This window comes from Exophiala mesophila, assembly GCF_000836275.1.
Source record: "Exophiala mesophila strain CBS 40295 unplaced genomic scaffold supercont1.5, whole genome shotgun sequence".
Taxonomy (NCBI): Eukaryota; Fungi; Ascomycota; class Eurotiomycetes; order Chaetothyriales; family Herpotrichiellaceae; genus Exophiala; species Exophiala mesophila.
Window position 1 is genome coordinate 436,625 of NW_015622508.1, and position 20,213 is coordinate 456,837.

At 50.5% G+C, this 20,213-nt stretch overlaps 7 protein-coding genes across 8 annotated transcripts; 4 read left to right on the forward strand and 3 right to left on the reverse strand.

The window, feature by feature from the left end:
* The first annotated feature begins 160 nt into the window (after positions 1-160).
* Positions 161-1,895, forward strand: PV10_06956 (uncharacterized protein). Its single transcript, XM_016371808.1, has one exon. It carries the CDS (start codon positions 362-364, stop codon positions 1,706-1,708), a length of 1,347 nt encoding a protein of 448 aa, XP_016221140.1. The 5' UTR covers positions 161-361; the 3' UTR covers positions 1,709-1,895.
* Positions 1,896-3,614: 1,719 nt separating this feature from the next.
* Positions 3,615-7,133, reverse strand: PV10_06957 (uncharacterized protein). The gene has a single exon (XM_016371809.1). It carries the CDS (start codon positions 7,011-7,013, stop codon positions 3,681-3,683), a length of 3,333 nt encoding a protein of 1,110 aa, XP_016221141.1. The 5' UTR covers positions 7,014-7,133; the 3' UTR covers positions 3,615-3,680.
* A 246-nt stretch (positions 7,134-7,379) lies between these two features.
* Positions 7,380-8,152, forward strand: PV10_06958 (uncharacterized protein). The gene has a single exon (XM_016371810.1). The coding sequence runs from the start codon at positions 7,499-7,501 to the stop codon at positions 7,976-7,978; it is 480 nt and encodes a 159-aa protein (XP_016221142.1). The 5' UTR covers positions 7,380-7,498; the 3' UTR covers positions 7,979-8,152.
* On the reverse strand, positions 7,819-9,696 carry PV10_06959. 2 transcript variants are annotated; one of them, XM_016371812.1, is made up of 3 exons: positions 9,134-9,696; positions 8,531-8,684; positions 7,819-8,471 (listed from the first exon to the last, which is right to left on the reverse strand). In XM_016371812.1, exons 1-3 carry the CDS (start codon positions 9,134-9,136, stop codon positions 8,209-8,211), a joined length of 420 nt encoding a protein of 139 aa, XP_016221144.1. In that variant the 5' UTR covers positions 9,137-9,696; the 3' UTR covers positions 7,819-8,208. The 2 variants fall into 2 exon arrangements, with proteins under 2 accessions (XP_016221144.1, XP_016221143.1); XM_016371811.1 differs by having other exon boundaries at positions 8,531-9,696.
* A 2,993-nt stretch (positions 9,697-12,689) lies between these two features.
* On the forward strand, positions 12,690-14,593 carry PV10_06960 (uncharacterized protein; the record flags this gene model as incomplete). The annotated part of the gene is made up of 2 exons (XM_016371813.1): positions 12,690-13,614; positions 13,678-14,593. Exons 1-2 carry the CDS (start codon positions 12,815-12,817, stop codon positions 14,591-14,593), a joined length of 1,716 nt encoding a protein of 571 aa, XP_016221145.1. The 5' UTR covers positions 12,690-12,814.
* PV10_06961 (uncharacterized protein) lies at positions 14,563-15,470 on the reverse strand. Its single transcript, XM_016371814.1, has 2 exons — positions 15,166-15,470; positions 14,563-15,083 (listed from the first exon to the last, which is right to left on the reverse strand). The coding sequence occupies exons 1-2, from the start codon at positions 15,257-15,259 to the stop codon at positions 14,698-14,700; spliced, it is 480 nt and encodes a 159-aa protein (XP_016221146.1). The 5' UTR covers positions 15,260-15,470; the 3' UTR covers positions 14,563-14,697.
* A 613-nt stretch (positions 15,471-16,083) lies between these two features.
* PV10_06962 (uncharacterized protein) lies at positions 16,084-20,211 on the forward strand. The gene has a single exon (XM_016371815.1). The coding sequence runs from the start codon at positions 16,221-16,223 to the stop codon at positions 19,875-19,877; it is 3,657 nt and encodes a 1,218-aa protein (XP_016221147.1). The 5' UTR covers positions 16,084-16,220; the 3' UTR covers positions 19,878-20,211.
* Positions 20,212-20,213: the final 2 nt, after the last annotated feature.

The window sequence follows — 20,213 nt, forward strand, 5'->3', positions numbered from 1 at the left end:
ACCGCCAGGCTGTCCTCTGTGAATAGGCTTGGCACGTGAGTGCACGTGGTTGTCGTCACGTTCGGAGGATCATTTTTCCGATGCAGCTTTCAGCCTTTCCGTATTCACCAATCACCGCTCACTCTGTTTCAACCTCGTCCATCAACCTTACATGTTGATCAACCCATTAGAGCTCTTCAGTATCTACAAACAGCCAAATATGCACAGTCAAAATAGTGCTTATACTACATCAATGTCATCTTAACGCTTTTGGTCGAGGAAATCTCACATGATGGAGTAGCGTTGCCTGAAACTGGGCATCTAGCGATATCTACATTCATGATCCATTCATATCGAGTTCGCGATTCATGACGACAACAAAATGCACAAGCCAAGCGAGTTCAACCCTGGTCATCATGATCGAGTCACAGTGCTAGCAACCAATTTCAACGGCGCGCGAATCCTTACAGCATCGATTGACCACCGGATCAAAGTCTGGTCACGGGACCCCAAGACAGGAACTCGTACCCTTGTCGACACCTTTACAGCGCATGATTCCGACATTCGAGACGCCAAGTTCCTGCATCCTACCGTTGGTTCATACATTGGCAGTATCGGTAATGATCTGAAATTCCACTTGTGGCAGGAAGATGTTGCCGCGCCATATAATTCCGGGCGACGATTTCGACGCGTCACCACCATCCCAAGCACGCCCAGGGTTCCATTTGTCAGTCTCGATGTCAAGACTGTAGACAATGTGTACACGTTTCTGGCTTTGATCGACAGGCAGGGTCTACTCAGCATCTATGAGCCTAGTTCTCCAGACGAATTCAAGGATTGGACGTTGATTGACCAGTTCAACGTCTGCGGCACAAATCCGCCTCAGAGAGGCGACGAGACAAGTTTTAAGGTCCGCTTTGATCAGAACGTAACACCCTTGGCCTATGTGAACTCCCTCAGCGACGATCGCAATCAGCTGTCACTCGTCGTGTCCGCGCTGAATGAGATCAAGGTCTACCGATCTGTGGTGCCATCCGGTGAGGGAGACTCAGGTGATGGAGCAAGTCACCGAATGATGTTTTATGAGGTTAAAAGCATCAAACATCCAGTCTTGGTGCGAGATGTGGCATGGGCGCCATTCAGTGTTAGGGGAACTGATCGGATTGCAACAGCAGCCAAAGATGGCTCGGTGAGGATATTCGAATTGGCAGTTTCCGCCGCACCAGACGTCTCCAATGGGCAGAACCCAGCAAACACCTCCGCCACACAGTCCACTACAAAGCTTTCAACTCAAACTCCCCGACAGCAGCCACAGTCAAGCCTCACATCAGCCATAACAGGGCGAGCTCAGACACAATCCCAATCACAGTTTCATGCACACTCACACTCGACGTCTGGTTCCACGGGACCTAGTCAAGCCAGCTATCCTACTGGCACCACATCACGAGTCGTACGTCCAGGCGATCCTTTTCCATTCCTTACATCCATCCAGAGTGTCTCGGAATTGAGCCATGCACATCCTGATGCGTGGTCTGTGACCTTTGACTCTCAAGGTCAGGTCTTATTAACCAACGGCTCTGATAGAATGACCAAGATATGGCGAAAGAGCGTCCTTGGAGGACAATGGCTGGTCTTTGCAGGCCAACAGATTACCGAAAGTGATGACGATGACAGCGACGAGGAAGATGAGGACAGTGATGGTAATGACAAGGATAGGGACGGGTCATGAAACTTAGTGATTAGAATACTCAAAGGCCAAAGATTTAAACCACACTGAAAGACTAGGACAGGGCTTGCGTTTGCTGTCCCTATGCTCGAAGAAAAGCCGTACGGCGGATGAAAGATGCTATATGTGCGTATAGGCTCTGCAAAAACTAGGTATTTCTGACCTCATCATAATTTCACTGCATTACAACACAATTTGATTGAGACATTTCAAGGGCTGATCGCCTGTTTTGATGAGGTATGAATGGCTCTGCTCTCGACAGATTGCAGGTAGGCCTGAAAGAACCCGGTGGGAGTCTCTTCTGGTGGTGACACTACAGATCTTCCTCACGGACCAAAAATCCGTGTCCACGCCTCTTGGTATTGAACCAAGATACACTGACATCATAGTGATATCGCCATCGAATTCTGCGAAAGCGAAGATGTGCATACCCACTACGCTTATAAACCAAGATGAAAATGGATTCAACAATTCATTGTCATCTCAAAAACATAGTCCCCTTTCCCTCTCCCTGTTCTCTACATTTTGAATGAGGTTTGCCTTTTTTGAATAGAACCGAGTTCAAGTCAGGTCTGCAGAATGGTCGAAAAGGTGATCCAGCTAAAATGCTCATGCAACAATTATCCATGGGGCAAGAAAGGGCGCGAGTCGCTGGCAGCACGGCTATGCGAGAAGACCAACCCTGACTTTCGCATCGACAATGACAAAGACTATGCTGAGATGTGGATGGGCACATACCCAGAGCTACCGTCGTATTCACTATCGACAGGTCAAGATCTACAAGAGATAATCAACGCCCACCAAGAGGCATTAGTCGGAAAGTCGGTTCTCGACAAATTCGGACCCGACCTCCCGTTTCTACCCAAAATTCTGTCCATCGCCAAAGCACTCCCGCTTCAGATCCATCCAAATATTGAACTCGCGACCAAGCTCCATGAACAAGACCCAGACAAGTTCACCGACACCAACCACAAGCCAGAGATTGCTGTGGCCTTGACCAAATTCGAAGCCTTTGTCGGATTCAAGAATCTCAAAGATATCGAAACACTATTCCAACGACTCGAGCCGTTGAAACAATTCATCCCCACTACCGATGGAGATAAAGGACCCTCTTCTTTCAGCGACACAACCCTCAAATCACTATGTCGAAATCTCCTCTTCGCATCACCCGACACAGTAGCCTCAACCCTGAAATCTCTTCGATCAACACCGCGATCCGAGCTAGGATCACACAGCTACATCAGCGACCTAATACCACGACTCAACGAACAGTACAGCAACCAAGACAACGGAATTTTGGTCGCCCTACTAACGATGAACTACCTGGTGTTAGAACCCGGCTCGGCTCTATATATTCCCGCCGATGGGATCCACGCCTATCTCTCCGGTGAGATTGTCGAATGCATGGCACGCAGCAACAATGTTCTCAACACAGGATTCTGCCCTCGCGCTGATCGCGATAACATCGATTTATTCGTTGAGACTCTATCTTTCAAGCAGCATGATCCCAGCGAACCGATTTTGAAGAGGCAGAAATCTCAAAAAGGTCAGAATGGCTTGACATATGTCTTTACTCCGCCGATGGCGGAGTTTAATATGCTAGTCTCGGAGATTCCTGCCGGTGAGGCCGAGGTTGTTTCGCCAATCTATGGGCCCAGTCTTCTGGTGGTTACTCAGGGCTGTGGTTCTTTGGAGGTTGAGTCGAGGGAGTTGGATTTGTCGGAAGGCGCTATCTTTTTCGTCGGTCAAGGGGTAGAGATTAAGATCCGGGCTACCGAGGAGGTGAAGGTATATAGAGCTTATGTTGAGTGAAGTGGATTAGACGATAGAGTTTATTTCAGAATTATCCAGACTCTTAATGAGCTACCACTCTACAGCTATGTGTATTGCGTAGACGCATTGACGTTATCATGGTAGTATGGTACATTTGGATGTTCAGTAACACGAGGCGTGATTCTCTATCAAGACATGTATTTCATCCCTGAAAATATGGACTTGTCACAAGCGTGCTATCACGCTTGAAAAGACGACCTCCTCGTCGAGTCTTCTTAGGCGTCTCGTGGGTTTCTAAACCACCGTCATCGGCCTCTGTGGGAGTCTTCTGATTTCGGCGAGAACTCCTCGTGCTAGGCGTTGGTTCAGACTGGGACTTTTGCTTCAATCTCGCCTGGGCGGATCTACGTGTCGAAGAACGAGGAACATAGTCATCTTCAGTGCCGGTGTCGAGGCTTCCCTCTGATGACATGTTGCTAAGTTCTTCCGAATCTGAGTCGACAACCATTGATGCCCTCTGCGTCGACCGCTTGGGAATTACCTTCGGGATAGTCACTTCGATTCTGGCTTTCTGCTGGCTTCGATTTGGTGGTTTGATGTTCGAGGCCACTGAACGAGCATCAGAATCGTCGTCACTTTCCTCATCTTTCAAGTCACTAGCACTGGCCGATAACTCTGTAAGATTACTCTCACTAGTCTCGGCTTCTTGGAGAAGAGATTTTCGTTGTCTTCTTACTGCAGGCTTGATTTGGGAGATACTGGACGGCGTGGGGTACTGAGTTGTTGCCCTTTCCTTGCCTTTTAATGCTTTGGCTGGCGGAGGTTCTTCATGATGGACCATTTCCAAGTCTTCGGGAATTTGGGGCTCCTCGTCGTCTAGCAAGAAACCTCCACCGAAATCGTCATCATGTTGAGGTGAATGCCCTCTGTTTTCATCATCCTCATCATCGTCCAGAGCAATGGGCCGATCTCTGCTGAAGCCGGTCATAACCTCAGGTACCCCAGCGTCACCATATGTGTCTTGGACCTTTTCTCGAATTCTCAAGCCCATGACAAATTTCCGCCAAAGTTCCAATACCAACTTTTCCATCTTTGTTTCTTCCTTCTTTCTTTGTTGTTCGTTGAATTCTCGCCAGGCATCCTTCAACAACTTTTCGTTCTCTTTGGCCACCACCACTCCGGTGCAGACCGGAACTGCTCGCTTGTTCCCAAATTCGAATCCTGTGACTGCCTCGGCGAAATCGATGTCCAATCTTTTGCAGAGTCGGACCGTGCCTCTGAGTGGCACATGAACGGCACCTCTGGGAACCATGCTAGGAACAAAACAATCAATGTTTCCATATGCATTCTTGGGAATGACGCCATTTTCAATGGGTGGAGGGATGATGTATTCTGTTTGGTCCCATGAGTACAGGCCTTGCATTTGCTTTTGCCCAGTCACCCGCTCATGCTCTTCGGCCTCTCGCTTCCTGGTCAATGTGACGGCTCGAACAGGTACCAGCTTCATCGGTGCTTCGCCCGCGAGCGGTCTGCGTCCCTCCTTGTGCCATGATTCTGCAGTCAGGCACCTCTCGACATCGCTTCGACGATAGACAGGCTCTTCTTTGAGATTGTCGCCCTTTCCGGAGACAAAGGTTCTGACAGGCTCAGCATTGGGCCGAAGGGCTTCCTCTCGTCTAAGAAATCGTTCCAGAACAAAATCTGCCGAGCTTTTCAGGCTTTGTAGGGTATCAACATCCTCCTTGACATCCTTTTTAGGCGGTAGTTGAGGCACAAGGTCAGTAGTTTCCTCTATATCATCCACAGCAGTTCTCATGAGACCTGGGCGTCGATATCCGCTCATAACATGTTTGAACCAATCATAATCCTCGTATCTTTTCACTTTGCCATATTTATTGTATATGGGGATCTTCTCAATAGGAAACCGGAAGCCTTTGGTCTTGCCGGGCCAGATTCTGTTCTTCAGATATCGCACAGTCACGTCTTTGGCTGTGCCATCGGACGAGTATGCCACAACATACGCAATGATAGTTTTGGATTTCTCCGCCTTTGCACCGCGAGGCTCGAATGTATATAGAACATCCGGGTTTGATGCCACGGGAGAAGTTAGGACGAGAGGCGACACGGGCAGAACTTTGTTCGTGATTGGAGATATTGCTTCAGTCCAGTAAATTGGGAAGAAGACGTCTCGATCATACTTCTGGGGTCGTCTCTTTGGTATTGACGGAGTCACGTCAACGACAGAGTCATCGTCAGTGTCCAGATTGATTGGTGTTGCAGAAGCTGGCTTCTTTCCTCGCCGAGTGGCGGACACGGGTTTTGGCTTTGCGATTTCAGATATAGATTTTGAATCTTGTTCGTCCGAGTCATCGGAGGCGCTACTCGATTCTTCATAGTCGTTGGTTGTGGGGGCTCTTTTCGGCAACATTTGCTCGGCCTTTGTCCAACCAAAGCCACTAGGCTGAAGGCTTGCGACCAGTCTGGACTCGATGCCGAGACCTCTCAGCAAGGCTGTGAACAATTGAGCGCCGACGTCTCTTGACCCCTCACATCTTTTGGCCAATTGCCGAAATTCACCGAGATCTTTGATACGTTCACCGTGTTCTTCTGGGTCATGCTCATCGTTCCTAAAGGAATAGATGATCTGTTTCATGGACTGTTTGGTGCCATACCCTCGTTTTCTCAGGCCTGGAGCAGTAATGGCGAATCTCTTCTTCCAATAAGCAGCCAGAACTTTGAGCAAATGAATCAGAGGATCACCATTGCTCATGTCAGGCCTGCCCGGCTCCAGAAGCTGGCTTGGTCTTCCCCAGTCTCTTTCGTTTCTCGGATTGGACTTGTCCTGTCTCCGTCGCTTGCCATTTTTGTCCTTGGTTTCTTTGCTCTTGGAGCCTGGTATAGTGAGACCACTGGCTCTCTTCCATCTATCCACTTCCTTTTTGACCTGTGCAGGTAGTTGTTGAATTAACGTCTGCTGCACTGTTTGGTCGGATATCCATCTGTTTCGTATTGAGTTATGCCATAGAAGGAATTGGACGTGCATCTGATGGGTTCGGATGCGCGCTTCTTTCTCCCGTTTGGTTGGCCCTTTCTTGCCAGAGGTCGCGGTTGCAGCTGTGCCATAATCAATCTCCACGTCGTCTTTGCGAAAGACAAGCTCGATGGGACCATCTGCCAATGGTGTATGAACTGGGGCCTGTTCAGGCAGTGCTGCGCCTGCATCTTCCCACTCAATGTCGTCGTCATCTTCGCTTTCGTCATCTCCATTGACTTTGGATGTGCCTGATGGAGGAACAGAAGTTGTAGACTTGGTAAAGACAGGCGACACATCTTGGACTTCGTCGCTGTCAATTTCACTCAAAGAAGAGTCCGAATCGTCACTTCCAAGGGAAAAGGCTCTTTGGGATTGTAGAGAACGTCCATTCCTTGGTTGGGCATCGAGTACATCTGTGAGTCTCGGTTTCTTCGGAGGTGTCTGGTGAGAGACAGGTGGCGGGGTGTCATTCAGTCGCTTTCGCGGAAGGAAGGGCGGCATTGCGATGTCGATCGGAAAACAGACTCATTGTACAAAGCGCCAGAGTCAATAGAGGGATCGATATGTCTCACTAGGGGAAGCAATAGTGGTGACGAGAATGTAACGACCAGGGCGGATGAGTCTTAATTGAAGTGATGGTGACGTCGGTGATGTGTTAAGGATCAGCCTCGGGGAAAAGATTTTGGTAAGCGGGAGTGATTGGCGTGACGACGCAGGCAACATTGTGCCTGGCTGCTGTCCCCGCTCTGAGGGGCTGCATAAAGAAAAAAGGCAGCCCTACAGGGGCCTTGAGGCATGCAGCACATGTCCTAATTTAGGGGACTGCTTCAGCCTTATGGGGATACATTAATACACTTCCAGGCGAGGCCTGTGCCCTGGAAATTCATGTCTACGGAGTATTTCACGACTACCTACTTACGGAGTAGACAAGTCCAGTCTTTCCGCACGCCTTAATCACAGCACCGACTCGACCAAATCTCTGCAACATGAATGAGCCAGATAAACATGCAGCCTCATCAATATCGGCTCTTCATGGCCAACTCCAAACATATCATTGTCTGTGCAGTACTCTAATTCTTACCACATCTCACAACCTGGATGAATTATCATCAAGGGCTGAACCAGTGCAAGATGGTGCTCTGATTCTTCCACTCGGAGCACACCTGTCGACCTCGGATTTTGTTGATACAGATGGACATACAGGCGTCGACTCAGTCATGTCTAATGTGGTACCAGACCGCAAAGCAGTCATCATACGAAGGGAAGATGGATTTGAGAAGCGAATTATGTTTCGATGCTCGCGTTGCAAACTAGTATTGGGGTATCAATTGGACGAGTCACATTTTGAGACCAGCCAGCCGGTTTCAAGGCCAATCTATCTACTACCAGGAGGACTGATTGGGACGGAAAAGATGATCAAGGGAGAAAGACCTGAAATGCCTCCGTGGGCGGGACAGACAGTATAACAACTCAGACGAGAATCCATCATGCGACGTTCTCGGTGCTGACTCCGGTGGAAATCAAATGTGATTGTTCTGCAATGAGCATGTGCATGCTGCCCTATCAATCATACTTGTGTACGCCGAAACTGATCGAATTCGACCCAGAAAGCAGCCCGCAATGCTGTTGACCCAACAAACCCATATTCTCGTAACAACGTCGTGCATGTTGGCGAATCGACGTCAAAAATGCCATGTCAATTGGCAATGACAGTTCGCACCAAGTCCATGTAGTTGATCTCCCCACTGCTTGTGTCGACAGCTTTCAAGAGCTCGTCCACCTCCTCGTCACTCATCTTTTCACCCAGATTGGTCAAGATGTATCTCAGCTGTCCGACCCCTATGAAGCCCGTCATATCCTTGTCAAACACCTGAAAGCCACGACAGTATTCTTCGGGTTCGCCAGGGTCTCGGAAGCCGCCCGGTCGATTAAGGACTTTGCTGAATGAATCAAAATCAACTAGTGCAGGGTCAGTGTAACTGCCATTAAAGGTGTCTGCTGGTGTGGATGAATCTTACAATCACCTCCGACTGTCTTTTCCAAGTCTCTGATCTCGGCCAGGGTAGGGTTTTGTCCGCAGGCGCGCAGGAGGTCACCAAGGGAATCGAGGGCGACGCGGCCGGTGCCTCGTTTGTCATACAGGGAGAAGGCTTCCTTGTAATTTGTGGACGTCTGAGAATTGTGGACATTAGCCATGGTCAAGGTGAGAATGCGACGATGTATGTCGGAAATGGAGGGGTTGAAAGAAAAAAATGGATGGAGTTGGTAGAGGGTGAATGGTGAGAGATGGAAGAACGATGGTCAGGTGAAGGGCAAGCGGCAGGAGTTTGTTTGTTGCTGACGATCGTGATGGTGTCAGGCCCAGAACCACGGCTGCGCTGTGTTGGCTGGGGTTGGTGGGCGCGGTACAGCGGAAAATAACAAAGCTCAGGGCTGCTCGAGGGAGGCAGAATTGGATGATTCAGAGTTTGTACTTGTCGGGTGCACCCTCACTACCCTCTTCGCTCTTGCCCATTATTGCATTGTTGCTGTTGCCATTTGGCGTCTCCTCCCCTTGAGCCAGGCGCCTAGTTCCCGAGCACGAGAGGGGCGTGGACGAATGAGAATCAGCGTTGACTCACCATATTTGTTTGATAGACAGGATCGTGACTGGTGACCCAGGAAAACGTCTTGTGGTTGTCAAATGTCGGAGTTTTCGAGGTGAGAGTGAGGTGGTAAGTATGGAGAGAATCAGGTTGGGATTTCAGTCTAATGGAGTTTCTCCTTGAGTGAGATGCTGCATCTGTGTTGACACTTGAGTCGTTTGGGAATCCCAAGGTTGCCCCTTAATCGGGGAATCTGCTAGCCCAACTATTTCGTGCAGGCAAAGGCCGTCACCCAGCAACCATATTTTAGCCGGATGCGCCTTCCCCCATAACAAACCATGCTTATAAGTTAAAAATATAGGCGGGAACCTCTATCAATGAACGACGCGAGTTACATTCATCGCTACTCGGGAGCCTGTGAGCTTGTTCCTTCTATTCTGGCCCCATTCAAAAAAAAAATTGAACTTGGAACTTTGTCAGATCTGAGATCTCAGGTGAATGTCAGGGACCATGTCAGATATCATTCCTCCAGCACCTTTCTTTCTTTAACTTGCCTAGTGCTAAGCATGCCACCACACGAGGTTTGCAACAGATAAGACTTGTGGGACTAAGTGAAGCATATGCAGTATCCAGGACCACCGAGGAGATATGGACATTGTATGTTGGCAGACTTCGATGCATCGAAATTCACAATTCCCTCATACTTCGGCCGGTCTGTGGTAACCGCACAAGACCCCGGACTGGATATCTCTCAGAGGAGCTGCATCGGGCTCTTGGTTACAAACCGGCAGCACCGGTAGATACCTGAGGCTGACAAGTCTGCCGCGTCGCCAAGGGCCGAGGGGCAACTCCGGCTGAAGCTCTAGGCCCGTAGCGCCCTAAACCCCGAAGTTGCGGGCAGTTTGCTTGTTCAAGCCCACACCATACAAGGCCCTTGTGGCCTTCTTCGTGCGGACTCCTCCAGATCTTTTCTCGCGTGGCCGCGTCAAAATTGTTCCATCCCTCATTATGTCATCCAGCCGCTCCAGCATCTTTGAAATCAAACAAATCCAAGCCTCCGTGGACGATGATGTTGACGGGTACCTTACCAGAAGGCGGCTGTGCCGAACCCCGGCCATCATTATGTATGATTGATCCCTGCTACTGTAGATTTGCAACGCAACAAAGGCGGCTAAGTTATTTTGCCGCAGTGCGTTTCGGATAGGACGAACAAAACAGGTAGGTCAGTCATATCGTGGTAAGTCGGAGGTTTGCCAGAAATGTCACGCAATCAGCCATCCGATGCCACACAGGACAATCCAAATGCATGCAAATTGCACGATATAGAGCAATATCTCCTCCTGACTTGACGTTCTGATGCCTCCCTTCCAATTCACATTCCGTCAAACCACCAGATATCTTCCTCAGACCTGATCATTTCGACAAGACCAGAAATGTCATCACCGACTACTCATAACACTACCCGAACCCAGCGGCCCCATTCATCCTCCACATCATCCAAAGCCTCATCTACAAGTGCTTGCTCCGAGATGCACGACAAAATCACCAAACAAATGCGACTACAACAAGAAAAATGGGCCGTGTGGCAGAACAAGGAAATCGATCTGTATAGACACTCGGCGTCAGAAACAAGCATCAAGTCACGACGACCACATGTCCACCTTGACAAGATAGCATCCACCCTGAGGCGGATTCGTGGATGAGGCAGAGATCCCGCTTTGCCACCAGGTACGATACGAAACGACACGACATGCATCAGCGCGTGAGATCAAAGTGGATGTGCTCCGCGTTGGCCGCGCCTGACAAAGCGATATTCTAGAAGTTCTCCCTCCAAGGCCTTGAGTTGCGCCAATCGGACTACAACGGACAATACCGTGCCCCAATTTGACGCGCTACACTGATTGTGTATGCCTTGCTCAGAAGTTGTCTGCCATGAGCAGAGTTTGGCTCCGGAGAATATCTTTGCTGCCTGGGAGAGTGGTTGCAAGGAAGGCCTTCCAGCACCACACCGGATTTCAGCGACCATGATCGACGATCTCGCTCAAATACCAGGACCATAGTGCTGGCTGACCACGGCACGTCTTCGTAATAGCTCACCTTTGGCTCCTGACGGCCGCCTGTGAACACAAACAGTGAATATTTCTATCAAGTAGCAAGTAGCTGCTTTGAGATATGCATATAGGCATTAGTAGATGCCACTGGGATTATGAATCGAATCGTCAAGTGAGTATGGTGCTATGTTTTCCGAGTGTCTATTTCTTTCTGCGTCATCGCTACGGCAGCCCTTCTCATATCTCCGTGATTAGCGCGACTCACCAGGGCTGTGAGGTCGTAGTAACATCGCCCTAGAGCACGTGCCCTGTCACAGATATTAGATCTTTAAGCGGCGCATCCTACCTAGGGCAGGATTTTAGACGTCATCACCGCAAATCGCCATCGTCGTTGGCCAAAAGAGCGTTTGTAGAGACCAGCGATGGTTCATGGGTATTCGTCATTGCGCTGCCCATGAGAGTCATCAAAGAAGGCCCTCGATCCTCTGGATGCTCGGGTTCATCATCGGCGCCTGCCGTCCTTAAGCAGGCTCCTTCAAAAGCTTGGTAAACCTTAATTCGGTCGCCAAGTCAAACTGTCACTGAGTTAACCTCGCTGCAACATTTTGCTCCAGGACTTCAGGCTGTAAATCTTATGACCCTCACCGTTAGTATGAGAATTGTACGGAGGCTAGCTTGGGCTGAATCAAATAATGTAACTTTTCAAACATGCTCGGCTCCACGTGGTAGCCAGGGCGCTCTCACCAGCGAGAGTTCCGCGCGGGTGATTGTGCGTGGAGGGACGCTGCACCTGATACAACGACTCGGATATCCCGAAATAGGTGAAACCGCTGACGGGAAATGTACTCCTATCGTGGTTCTCTGGTAGGGTTAATCAAGATCTGAAAGTCTAACAAGTCCGTTATCTTGAAGAAAGGCAGAGTTATAGACGAATTGCGGTACATGCCCCGAGGTTCTACACACGCAGTTGGTAGTCAGGGTCCCGCTTCGAGGCGCTAATTGTCCAAGCTTGATAAGGCTTTTTAGGGCTCGCCTTAGCTGGAGCGAAGAGGGGAAGCTACTGAAAGTGCCACCATGAAAGCGGAGCTATCGATGCTCTTATTCTCCAGGCATGCCAACACCAGGCCGGGCGAGTACGAGTCCTTGCCTTCCGTCGATATACGGAGTATGTGCTCGTAAGCTTTACTATGGCAGGCAGGAGCAGGGAATAACGCTGCTTATTGGGTTAGCATGCTTCGGCAGACCTTCTAAACAAAGCCTAGCCAAAGTCCCTCCTCTCGTCCTTCTGTCATGGTCTCCCACCTCTTCTCTCCGCCCAGCAGATCTTCTCACTCAGCAGCCACTAAGCGAGCAGACTGTGGACAAGGATCACCCTCGCTGATAAGGAGCTTGTTCGAGTCAAGGCCAACTTCTTGTCGAACCCTATCTCGAATGGACCTCGACCAACGACTTCTCTCAAGCGCAAAACTCCGCTGTTGTCTGCGGTCCAGTGGTAGGTTGTTTCAGGTAAGTGAAGCGACCCTAACCCAAGTGGGCTGGGACTTGATGTGCATACCAGGATGTATATCTATATGGCTACGTCCCTACTGAAAGGTTAGCTAACGTGTTTGTTTCCCTGCCTTTCTCGCTCATTGCCAACCTTGACCTTGTTCGACGTCTCGCAGCCATGGCGTCACCCATCGAGAAAGTCCCAACCGCTTCGGACGGCAAACCACCCTCTGATCCTCCATCCGATGCCACCTCCGTCCAAGTAGGTGCCGTCGGTGGACTCATTCTTACCCAAGACGAATTCCATCTGGCTACCCTCGGCTACAAACAAGAATTCATTCGCTCCCTTGGATTTTTTCACTCATGGGCGGCCACATTCAGCACGATGAATTTCATCTCAGGTATACCAGTTCTCTTTGGGTTCGTCATGTACACTGGTGGCCCCAAAGCGGCTTTTGCCAACTGGACCATGGTCGGCGGCTTCTCGTGTATTGTCAGCCTCGTGATGGCAGAGCTTGGGGCGAGTTTACCCACAACAGGTGGCATATATTTCTGGAGTTACAGACTCGGAGGCGAAAAGTATGGTCCATTTCTCAGCTGGATGACTGCGTGGTGGAACTTTGCTGGGTGGATATCGGTCGTTCCAGGTGTTCAACAAGGAGCAACCAATTTCCTCATCTCGGCGCTTCAGATAAAGTACCCAGACACGGAGGTCCTATACAAAGGCTGGTTTTCCTGGCTGCTGACCAGTATCGGCCTCATTTTTGCCATGATCCCCAACATCTACAGTCCGAGGCTGCTCCGGCTATACTTTCGTTTTGCTATCTTCATCTTCTTCTCCTTGTTCTTCCTCTATTGGACCTGGTTCCCAATAAAGGCAAGTCAACAACATTTCAACACCAGCTATGGAGTATTTGGGCTTTTTTATAATGGCATCAACTTGGGAGAGACAAAGGAGGCCTCAGATGCCTACTGCTGGTAACTTGCCCTGCTGCGACTTTGCCGTTATTTCTCAAGAGCAGCGCTGAGTACTTTTGACAGGGTTATTTCTGTGCTCTTTGGTGCTTGGGTCTTCTACGGATATGATGCCAGTGCTCATCTTTCTGAGGAAACCAAACAAGCCTCCGTCGTTGTCGCCCGAGGAATGTGGGTATCGGCAGTCTCATCGTGGCTGTTGTCCGTCCCAACTCTCATCATCATCCTCTTCTGCATTCAGAACTTCGACGGAATAATTGCAGCAACATATGCAAACAATTGGGCTGAATACCTTATTCAATTGATAGGCGAGAATGGTGCAGTTGCCATCCTAGCGATCCTCTGGGTTGACAGCACTTGTGCCACGGCGAGTTGCTTTCTCTCGGCTCAGCGAGTGACCTACGCCATCTCACGCGACCACGTCCTTCCATTTGGTTGGTTCTTCCGCAAGTTGTCTTCTCGCAAGATGGCTGTCAATGCTGCTTTGCTGGTCTACGTGACCAGCGTGGCGATCACGACGGCCGTCATTGGCTCTACCGTGGCTTTCTCTGCGATCACCGCCACCGCCACTATCAGTACCAACTTCAGCTACCTCATCCCCATCGTTGCACGGCAGACCGTCGGAAGGAAGGATTTTGTGCCAGGCAAGTGGAACCTAGGCAAATTTTCTCTCCCACTGTCCATCATTGCGACGATTTGGATCATGTTTCTCTTTGTGGTTTTACTACTGCCTCAACTGTATCCTGTTGATCACAACACGCTCAACTATGCTCCCATCTGTATCGGAATCGTGAGCATAATCAGCCTGGTAGGGTGGTTCTTTCCCAAGTGGGGTGCCATGAACTGGTTTGAAGGGCCGATAAAGACCATCACCGAGCAAGAGTTGAGAGGAGCAAAGATTGATGGTGGCGAAGCCACTGTGGAAGAGGGCGATGCGATGCAAAACATGACCTTTGGGCATCGAAAGAGTGTTGCTGAGTAGTTGGAGAGTGAGGGACAAGGACGGATAGATGAGACTACTCCGAGTATGCTGAAGTCGACGCAGCTCTTACATATGTTCATTCAATCGCGCAAGCGTGTAATCACCTACAGTTTCTGCCTCTGCCATTTCCTCCCAGCCGCATCCAATGCATTCTCTCCATCCACTAGGACACACCAGCCTTCCCCACCGACAGTGCCGTCCTCGAAGCCACCAACGGCACTTTCAAAGTTCTCCTTGGCGAACTTCAGATCCTCGTCCTCAAAGCTGCCTGGCTGAAACCAGACGGCCTTGATACCTGCTGCTTTGGCCTCCTGCAACAATTTCCGCGTGACTGGCGGGGGCGTAATAATCGACAAGGCCGTCTGTGCCGGATTTGAAAGAGAGGCCACGTTGGAGACTGTGTCGTAAGTCTTTGACGGAACGGAAATGGAGGGCCGAGATGGATTAAGCGGCACCACAGGTAGCGAGTGTTGATGATACCACGCAAAGACTGGATGAAGAAAATACTGGTGAGATCGGGCTTGGAAAACAAACAACAGAGACACTTTGGGGGCCATAAATGGCGATCCTACTTTTATAGCCGAACTTGGCCTTATCCTGACTGGCACCGGCCACGGCGAACGTGGGTGTGGCGAAGAAGCGCTTCGCAGCTGCGTCCATAGCCATGGTAGTAGAATGCTTGCACAAATGTGAGCGTTTTCGACTGCTCGGGGTAGTTATTTGGGTGGATGGACTTATAGTGATGAAAATAGTCTCATGCCTGCATGAGAGTGAAATCCCAGTCGATGTTTTTTGGTCGAATTGTTAGCCGCTTGCAAGATGCCTCGGCGAATGTTGAGCACGTCAGGGGGAGAGGAAATGAGGGATATAGATCTCGCATGTGTGAGGAATGGGTTGGGGGCTTGCATGCGGTTAAGACCATGCATAGACCGAAGGGACTCACAGGGCTCTTACCGCCTCTACACATGGCCCTCGGCCCCCCCTTGGATGAATCGGTCGCCTAGGGCCCCTAGGAGATGACCCTTGAGTATCCCGAGTACAACCACTAGGTACTCGACTACCCGCTACTTTGCAGCCAAAAACATCGCCTTTCTGCCAATGACGAACTACTGCCACAACAATCTTGGCAAGGCAGACTCCGTGTGGCTGCTGTGGCTTCGCCGTGGCTTTTGTATTGTGATACGTGCACCCTCGGTACGTGCCTCCACTTCCCCCCTACCGCAACTTACTGTGCCACGGTGGGAGGCCTGACACAGTCATGCCCGGAAAATAACCCCGCTCCCAGCCTAAAGCACCGCAACCATCGCCAGGACAGTTCTAATCATGGGCAATCAACCCCCGCCAGACAGCTGGTCAGAGTACTCGTTGGATGGTGGATAAGCGGGCTGAAGGACCCCCTTGGCCCTAAACCAAATGACTGCAGCATGACACCAAACACCCGCCCACCTCCCAATCCCACGCGGCACAGTCACTGGGCCCTCTGGCAAAGACTCGTAGCCTGGTCTGCATTATTGAACACCTGTGAGTTCTGACGATTCATCAAAATAGCATTGCTCGCTCCCTTAACGACCCAGACTCTGGCTGCCTCAGTCACGAGTCTTGATTTCCTTGCAAATGGTCCCAGTGCATGCTTGACACCTCTAAGACAAATCCCATTTATTTCGCACAGACGTCCATTGGAGAACCAAAGACCCAGATCGACAGTTGTCACTCGAAACCCATCATCATGGCTGCTCTTCCCTACCGTCCCCAAACCCGTCGACACCACGACGTCCCTTCTCGGTCCAGTATCAATGACGAATCTGCAGACGACTTCAGGCCCGTTCAGCAACATCTCCCTCCATGGCAACCATCTCAACTTGGAGACTCGTCCACTGCCCTCCATCCCGACGTCCTGCACAAGACCCAGACTCTAGGCTATCCTAATCACTCGGCCGGGCATCCTGACACTCTTCTATCTGCACCCCTCCCACGACCTCTCAACAGAGCTTCAAGTTTCGAGTCTTTATCAACGTTACACCGCCAACAAGAGGCTGCGGCTTTGAGTCTCTACAGAGACTCGCCTATATCAGCGATTGGGAGGCCCTTGGTCTCCGGCCCCGATTTGACTTACGAACTACCCCATCGGAGGCAGTCATGGCATACAGCCACCTTTGAACAGCAGGCGAGACAACAAAAGTTGATCAAGAAGTCTCTGAAGAAGGAACAGAAGGACAGAGTTCGTGCTTTGAAAGATGCTGAGAAGCAGCGCCGCGCTTTCCTCGTCGCCGAGGTCGCGGCTGCTCGCAGGACCCATGGGGTTTCCCGCGCCAACTCAGATCCAACAAAACCGAGGACTGCAAAAATGTTTGCGGCGGACATGGTCCAGAAATTGAATCTAAACCGCTCTCTCAGCCTGAAACGTCCCTTTCAGAAAGGTAACAGAAATTCAGGCAAACATGGATCAAAGTCGAACTCAGTCCCCACCACACTCGAGCACTGCACCAACAAGGAGGAGGTGCGACAGTACTTCAACTCCTTACAGCCTCGGGCAGAGACAGCAGGACTCCCCGCCGAACTCCCCGCCGAACTGCCGCAATATACCAAATTCCAGGACGATACGTCAACACAGGACAACAAACCGTTGACTTTGGTCGATGATATACCTAAGCCTACTTCAAGGACAACCCCTGCACACAATCAAGAACATCCTAATCTCCAGACAACTCGAAGAACCACCACAAGATGCATGCGCTGTGACAAATGTGACAATCCTATCCGCCAGAATCAGGTTTACTACCATTGTTCAATTTGCAATGATGGCGACCGTATGTTGTGCCATTCTTGCGATCGAGCTGGAGAAAGCTGTAGGCATCCCCTTGCAGAGATTGTCAGGAGCGTTTCGAAGGCGCAACCAAACTCTACGAGCGCCAGAGGACAATCGGCCGTGCGACAGTCATCGGCTTCCAGACGAAGCGGTCCGGACGCTGTTATCGAAGCTTCCAGTTCGGCTGGAGTATATTCTACACATCTTGATATGGTAGAAGACGAACACCAGAAGCCAGCACTCAATCGAACCAAAGACCTTCGTGAAGATAACGAAGAGCATGAGCTTGAACTCCGTCGTCGTGAGCAAGACGTCGTGTATCGAGAAAGAGACGTTGTGCTTCGCGAGCGGTCTGCAGCTCTCCGAGAACAACAGGCTTCGCTGCGCGAACAGGAGTCAGCATTGTCAGCCAGACAACAGGCTTTCAATCTGCAACTACAGGCCGCTCTAGCCCAAACGATACCCGAGGCTGCGACCGGAGTTGGTGCTCAATTCCCAGACTGGGAGTCAAGCTCAGCTGTTAGGATGCACGCAAACAAACGGAAATCCCGTGGGGCAAGCAACACCATCACTCGTGATTCTTCGTCCAGTTCAAATCAAAAATCCTCGCTTAGAGGAGTGCCGCCTCCGAACGACGAGGACGAAAATGGACAAGAAGAAAATGGATCCGGTTCTCCCAAGAAGATCAAACAGGACCCAGATGCCTCTCTTTCACCGGAAAAATTGTTTGCGTGCCCCTATTGCAAATATGACAAGTCAAGGTATTCTGAGGCAAACTTTCAAGAGAAACACTATCGGGGCTGTGCAAGTGGCTTCTGGAAGGATCCGTCGAGACTGAAGCAACATCTCTATCGTGTTCACTGTCGTCGATTACAGTGTCCTCGTTGTTGGAGTAAGTTTGACAACAAGGATGACCTGGATCGACATATGTTGGAACCCACTGCCTGTCCCCTCGCGGAATGCCCCTGTCCCGAAAAGTTTGGTGACGCAGAGTTCATTGAAATCCACCGCAAAAGACCTGCAATGAGCTCTGAGGATGTGTGGTTCACCATTTATGGCATCTTATTTCCAGGCCAGCCATTACCGAGCAGTCCCTACGCCGAAAAGGACGATGTTGCAACTCCTGCTGCCCCGACCCCTACATCACCAGACTGGCGAGACACACTTGAAAACTTCCGCCATCAACTTGAGGCCCGTCTTGATCAACAAGCCACGCCAATCGGCGAGGATGTCCGCCAGGTCATTCGAGACACCATGCAAGATATGCTAAGGCAGCTGACACCCACGACTGGACCTTCTCCAGCCTTTTCATACAGTGCGGCCCCTGTCTCTACCTCCGGTCGACGTAGCTCCATATCGCTGACTCCTTACTCCTCCACGCCGCCCTCTCCTGGGGATGGGTTTGGATTAGGGGCCGGCGACATGATGAATATCGAGCAATTAGGCTCTCCGCATACGGCTGCCTTCTCAGCACTACCTATTTCGACTCTACATGAAAAGGAGACCACGACCATTGCCAACAACCCATCCCTTTGGCCTCATGATCACCAAAACTTTAACGCGGTACTCCCATCGAGCTCCACAAAACATGATGGGCCTACTGCATCAAGCCACCGGGCGAGAGCACCCACAGGCCGACAGCCTCACTTCCTGATTACAGACTTTGGACGTGCAGCTGCCAAGCCTGGCATGGCCGGCCCAGAGGATGATCAGTGTAGTGATGAATGTCACAGCTGGAGTCATGGTGATGAGCTGGGCCTTGCAGTCCCGACAGGAGAGAACACAGACCGGATATGCCAAGCTTCACCAGCCAATGATGCCTGGAGCCAAATGCCGTTCTGGTCCGTTTCCGCTTCGACCAATTCTCTGGTGAAGTTTACGCAAGGAACAGACATGGGCAGCGGCAATTCTATGTTACAGCCTCTTGATGGTGTGGGTCAAGGGAAGGGCGCCCAAAGGGTGAATCTTAAATCATCTCCGAAAAGGACAAGAAAACCCCAGTCACAACCATTCGATGGGGTCAAAGATGCGCAGTCGAATGCAACAGCCGCAGAAATCACATCTACAACGACTCCTGCAGATAGCATCACTTGCCCACCGAGACCGAAAGTGAGACTTAATCACTCTACCACCGCGTCTCTCGACTCAGGGTATGGGAGCATGAGTCGTCGCGCTCAAAACACGTCATCAAAGACTCGAAGTTTTGGACCATCGAGAACAGAGGAAGCGGATTTCGTCATTCAAGACCCAGGAATGATTAAATCTGACGATATCCCAAGTTTGCCCAGTCCCGTCTCTGACTCGGACATGAACCTCGACGCACTGGATATTCCCTATCAGCAGCATCTCGGTGAGGGTCTAGACATGGAACCGGACGATTGTGGCAATATTGGTGGACAGTGGCTTTCTGAGTATCCCAGTGCTCGACTGCCTGCTTTGACAAATGATCATTGGATGGATCCTGTGTCCCCTAGCTAATGGGGATATCCGTTCTCAAATCTGGAGGGCACCAACTGGATCAAGTAGTGAAGACCGGGTGCTCATTGTGAGGACTGTTGAGTCTACCGCGTGCGGGGTTCCCTTGCATCTGGGAGGGAGTCATAGGTAACACCAGGTGTCCATGCAGCAGGTGAAATCCCGCAGAGGTTATAATCCTGGTAATGAGGAACAGTCATGGGCAGAAATGTCTGGAACAATACTATCAATCACGTGATGGTTTCTTAATGAGTTGTTAGTACCTCCAGCATCTTATGTAGACAGACTAAGTTATTGTACTTCTTGTGGAAATGGAAAAAGGACATGACTTCAGCACAC

Bases quoted from the DNA above. Each gene is read 5' to 3' on its own strand.
- PV10_06962 (XM_016371815.1), top strand. From the start codon at position 16,221: ATGCTTGACACCTCTAAGACAAATCCCATTTATTTCGCACAGACGTCC.
- PV10_06958 (XM_016371810.1), top strand. From the start codon at position 7,499: ATGAATGAGCCAGATAAACATGCAGCCTCATCAATATCGGCTCTTCAT.
- PV10_06957 (XM_016371809.1), bottom strand. From the start codon at position 7,013: ATGCCGCCCTTCCTTCCGCGAAAGCGACTGAATGACACCCCGCCACCT.
- PV10_06959 (XM_016371811.1), bottom strand. From the start codon at position 8,708: ATGGCTAATGTCCACAATTCTCAGACGTCCACAAATTACAAGGAAGCC. The intron at 8,472-8,530 runs GTAAGATTCATC...ACCCTGCACTAG, and splicing joins AAAGACAGTCGGAGGTGATT to TTGATTTTGATTCATTCAGC.
- PV10_06961 (XM_016371814.1), bottom strand. From the start codon at position 15,259: ATGGCTATGGACGCAGCTGCGAAGCGCTTCTTCGCCACACCCACGTTC. The intron at 15,084-15,165 runs GTAGGATCGCCA...TTCTTCATCCAG, and splicing joins GGCCAAGTTCGGCTATAAAA to TCTTTGCGTGGTATCATCAA.
- PV10_06956 (XM_016371808.1), top strand. From the start codon at position 362: ATGCACAAGCCAAGCGAGTTCAACCCTGGTCATCATGATCGAGTCACA.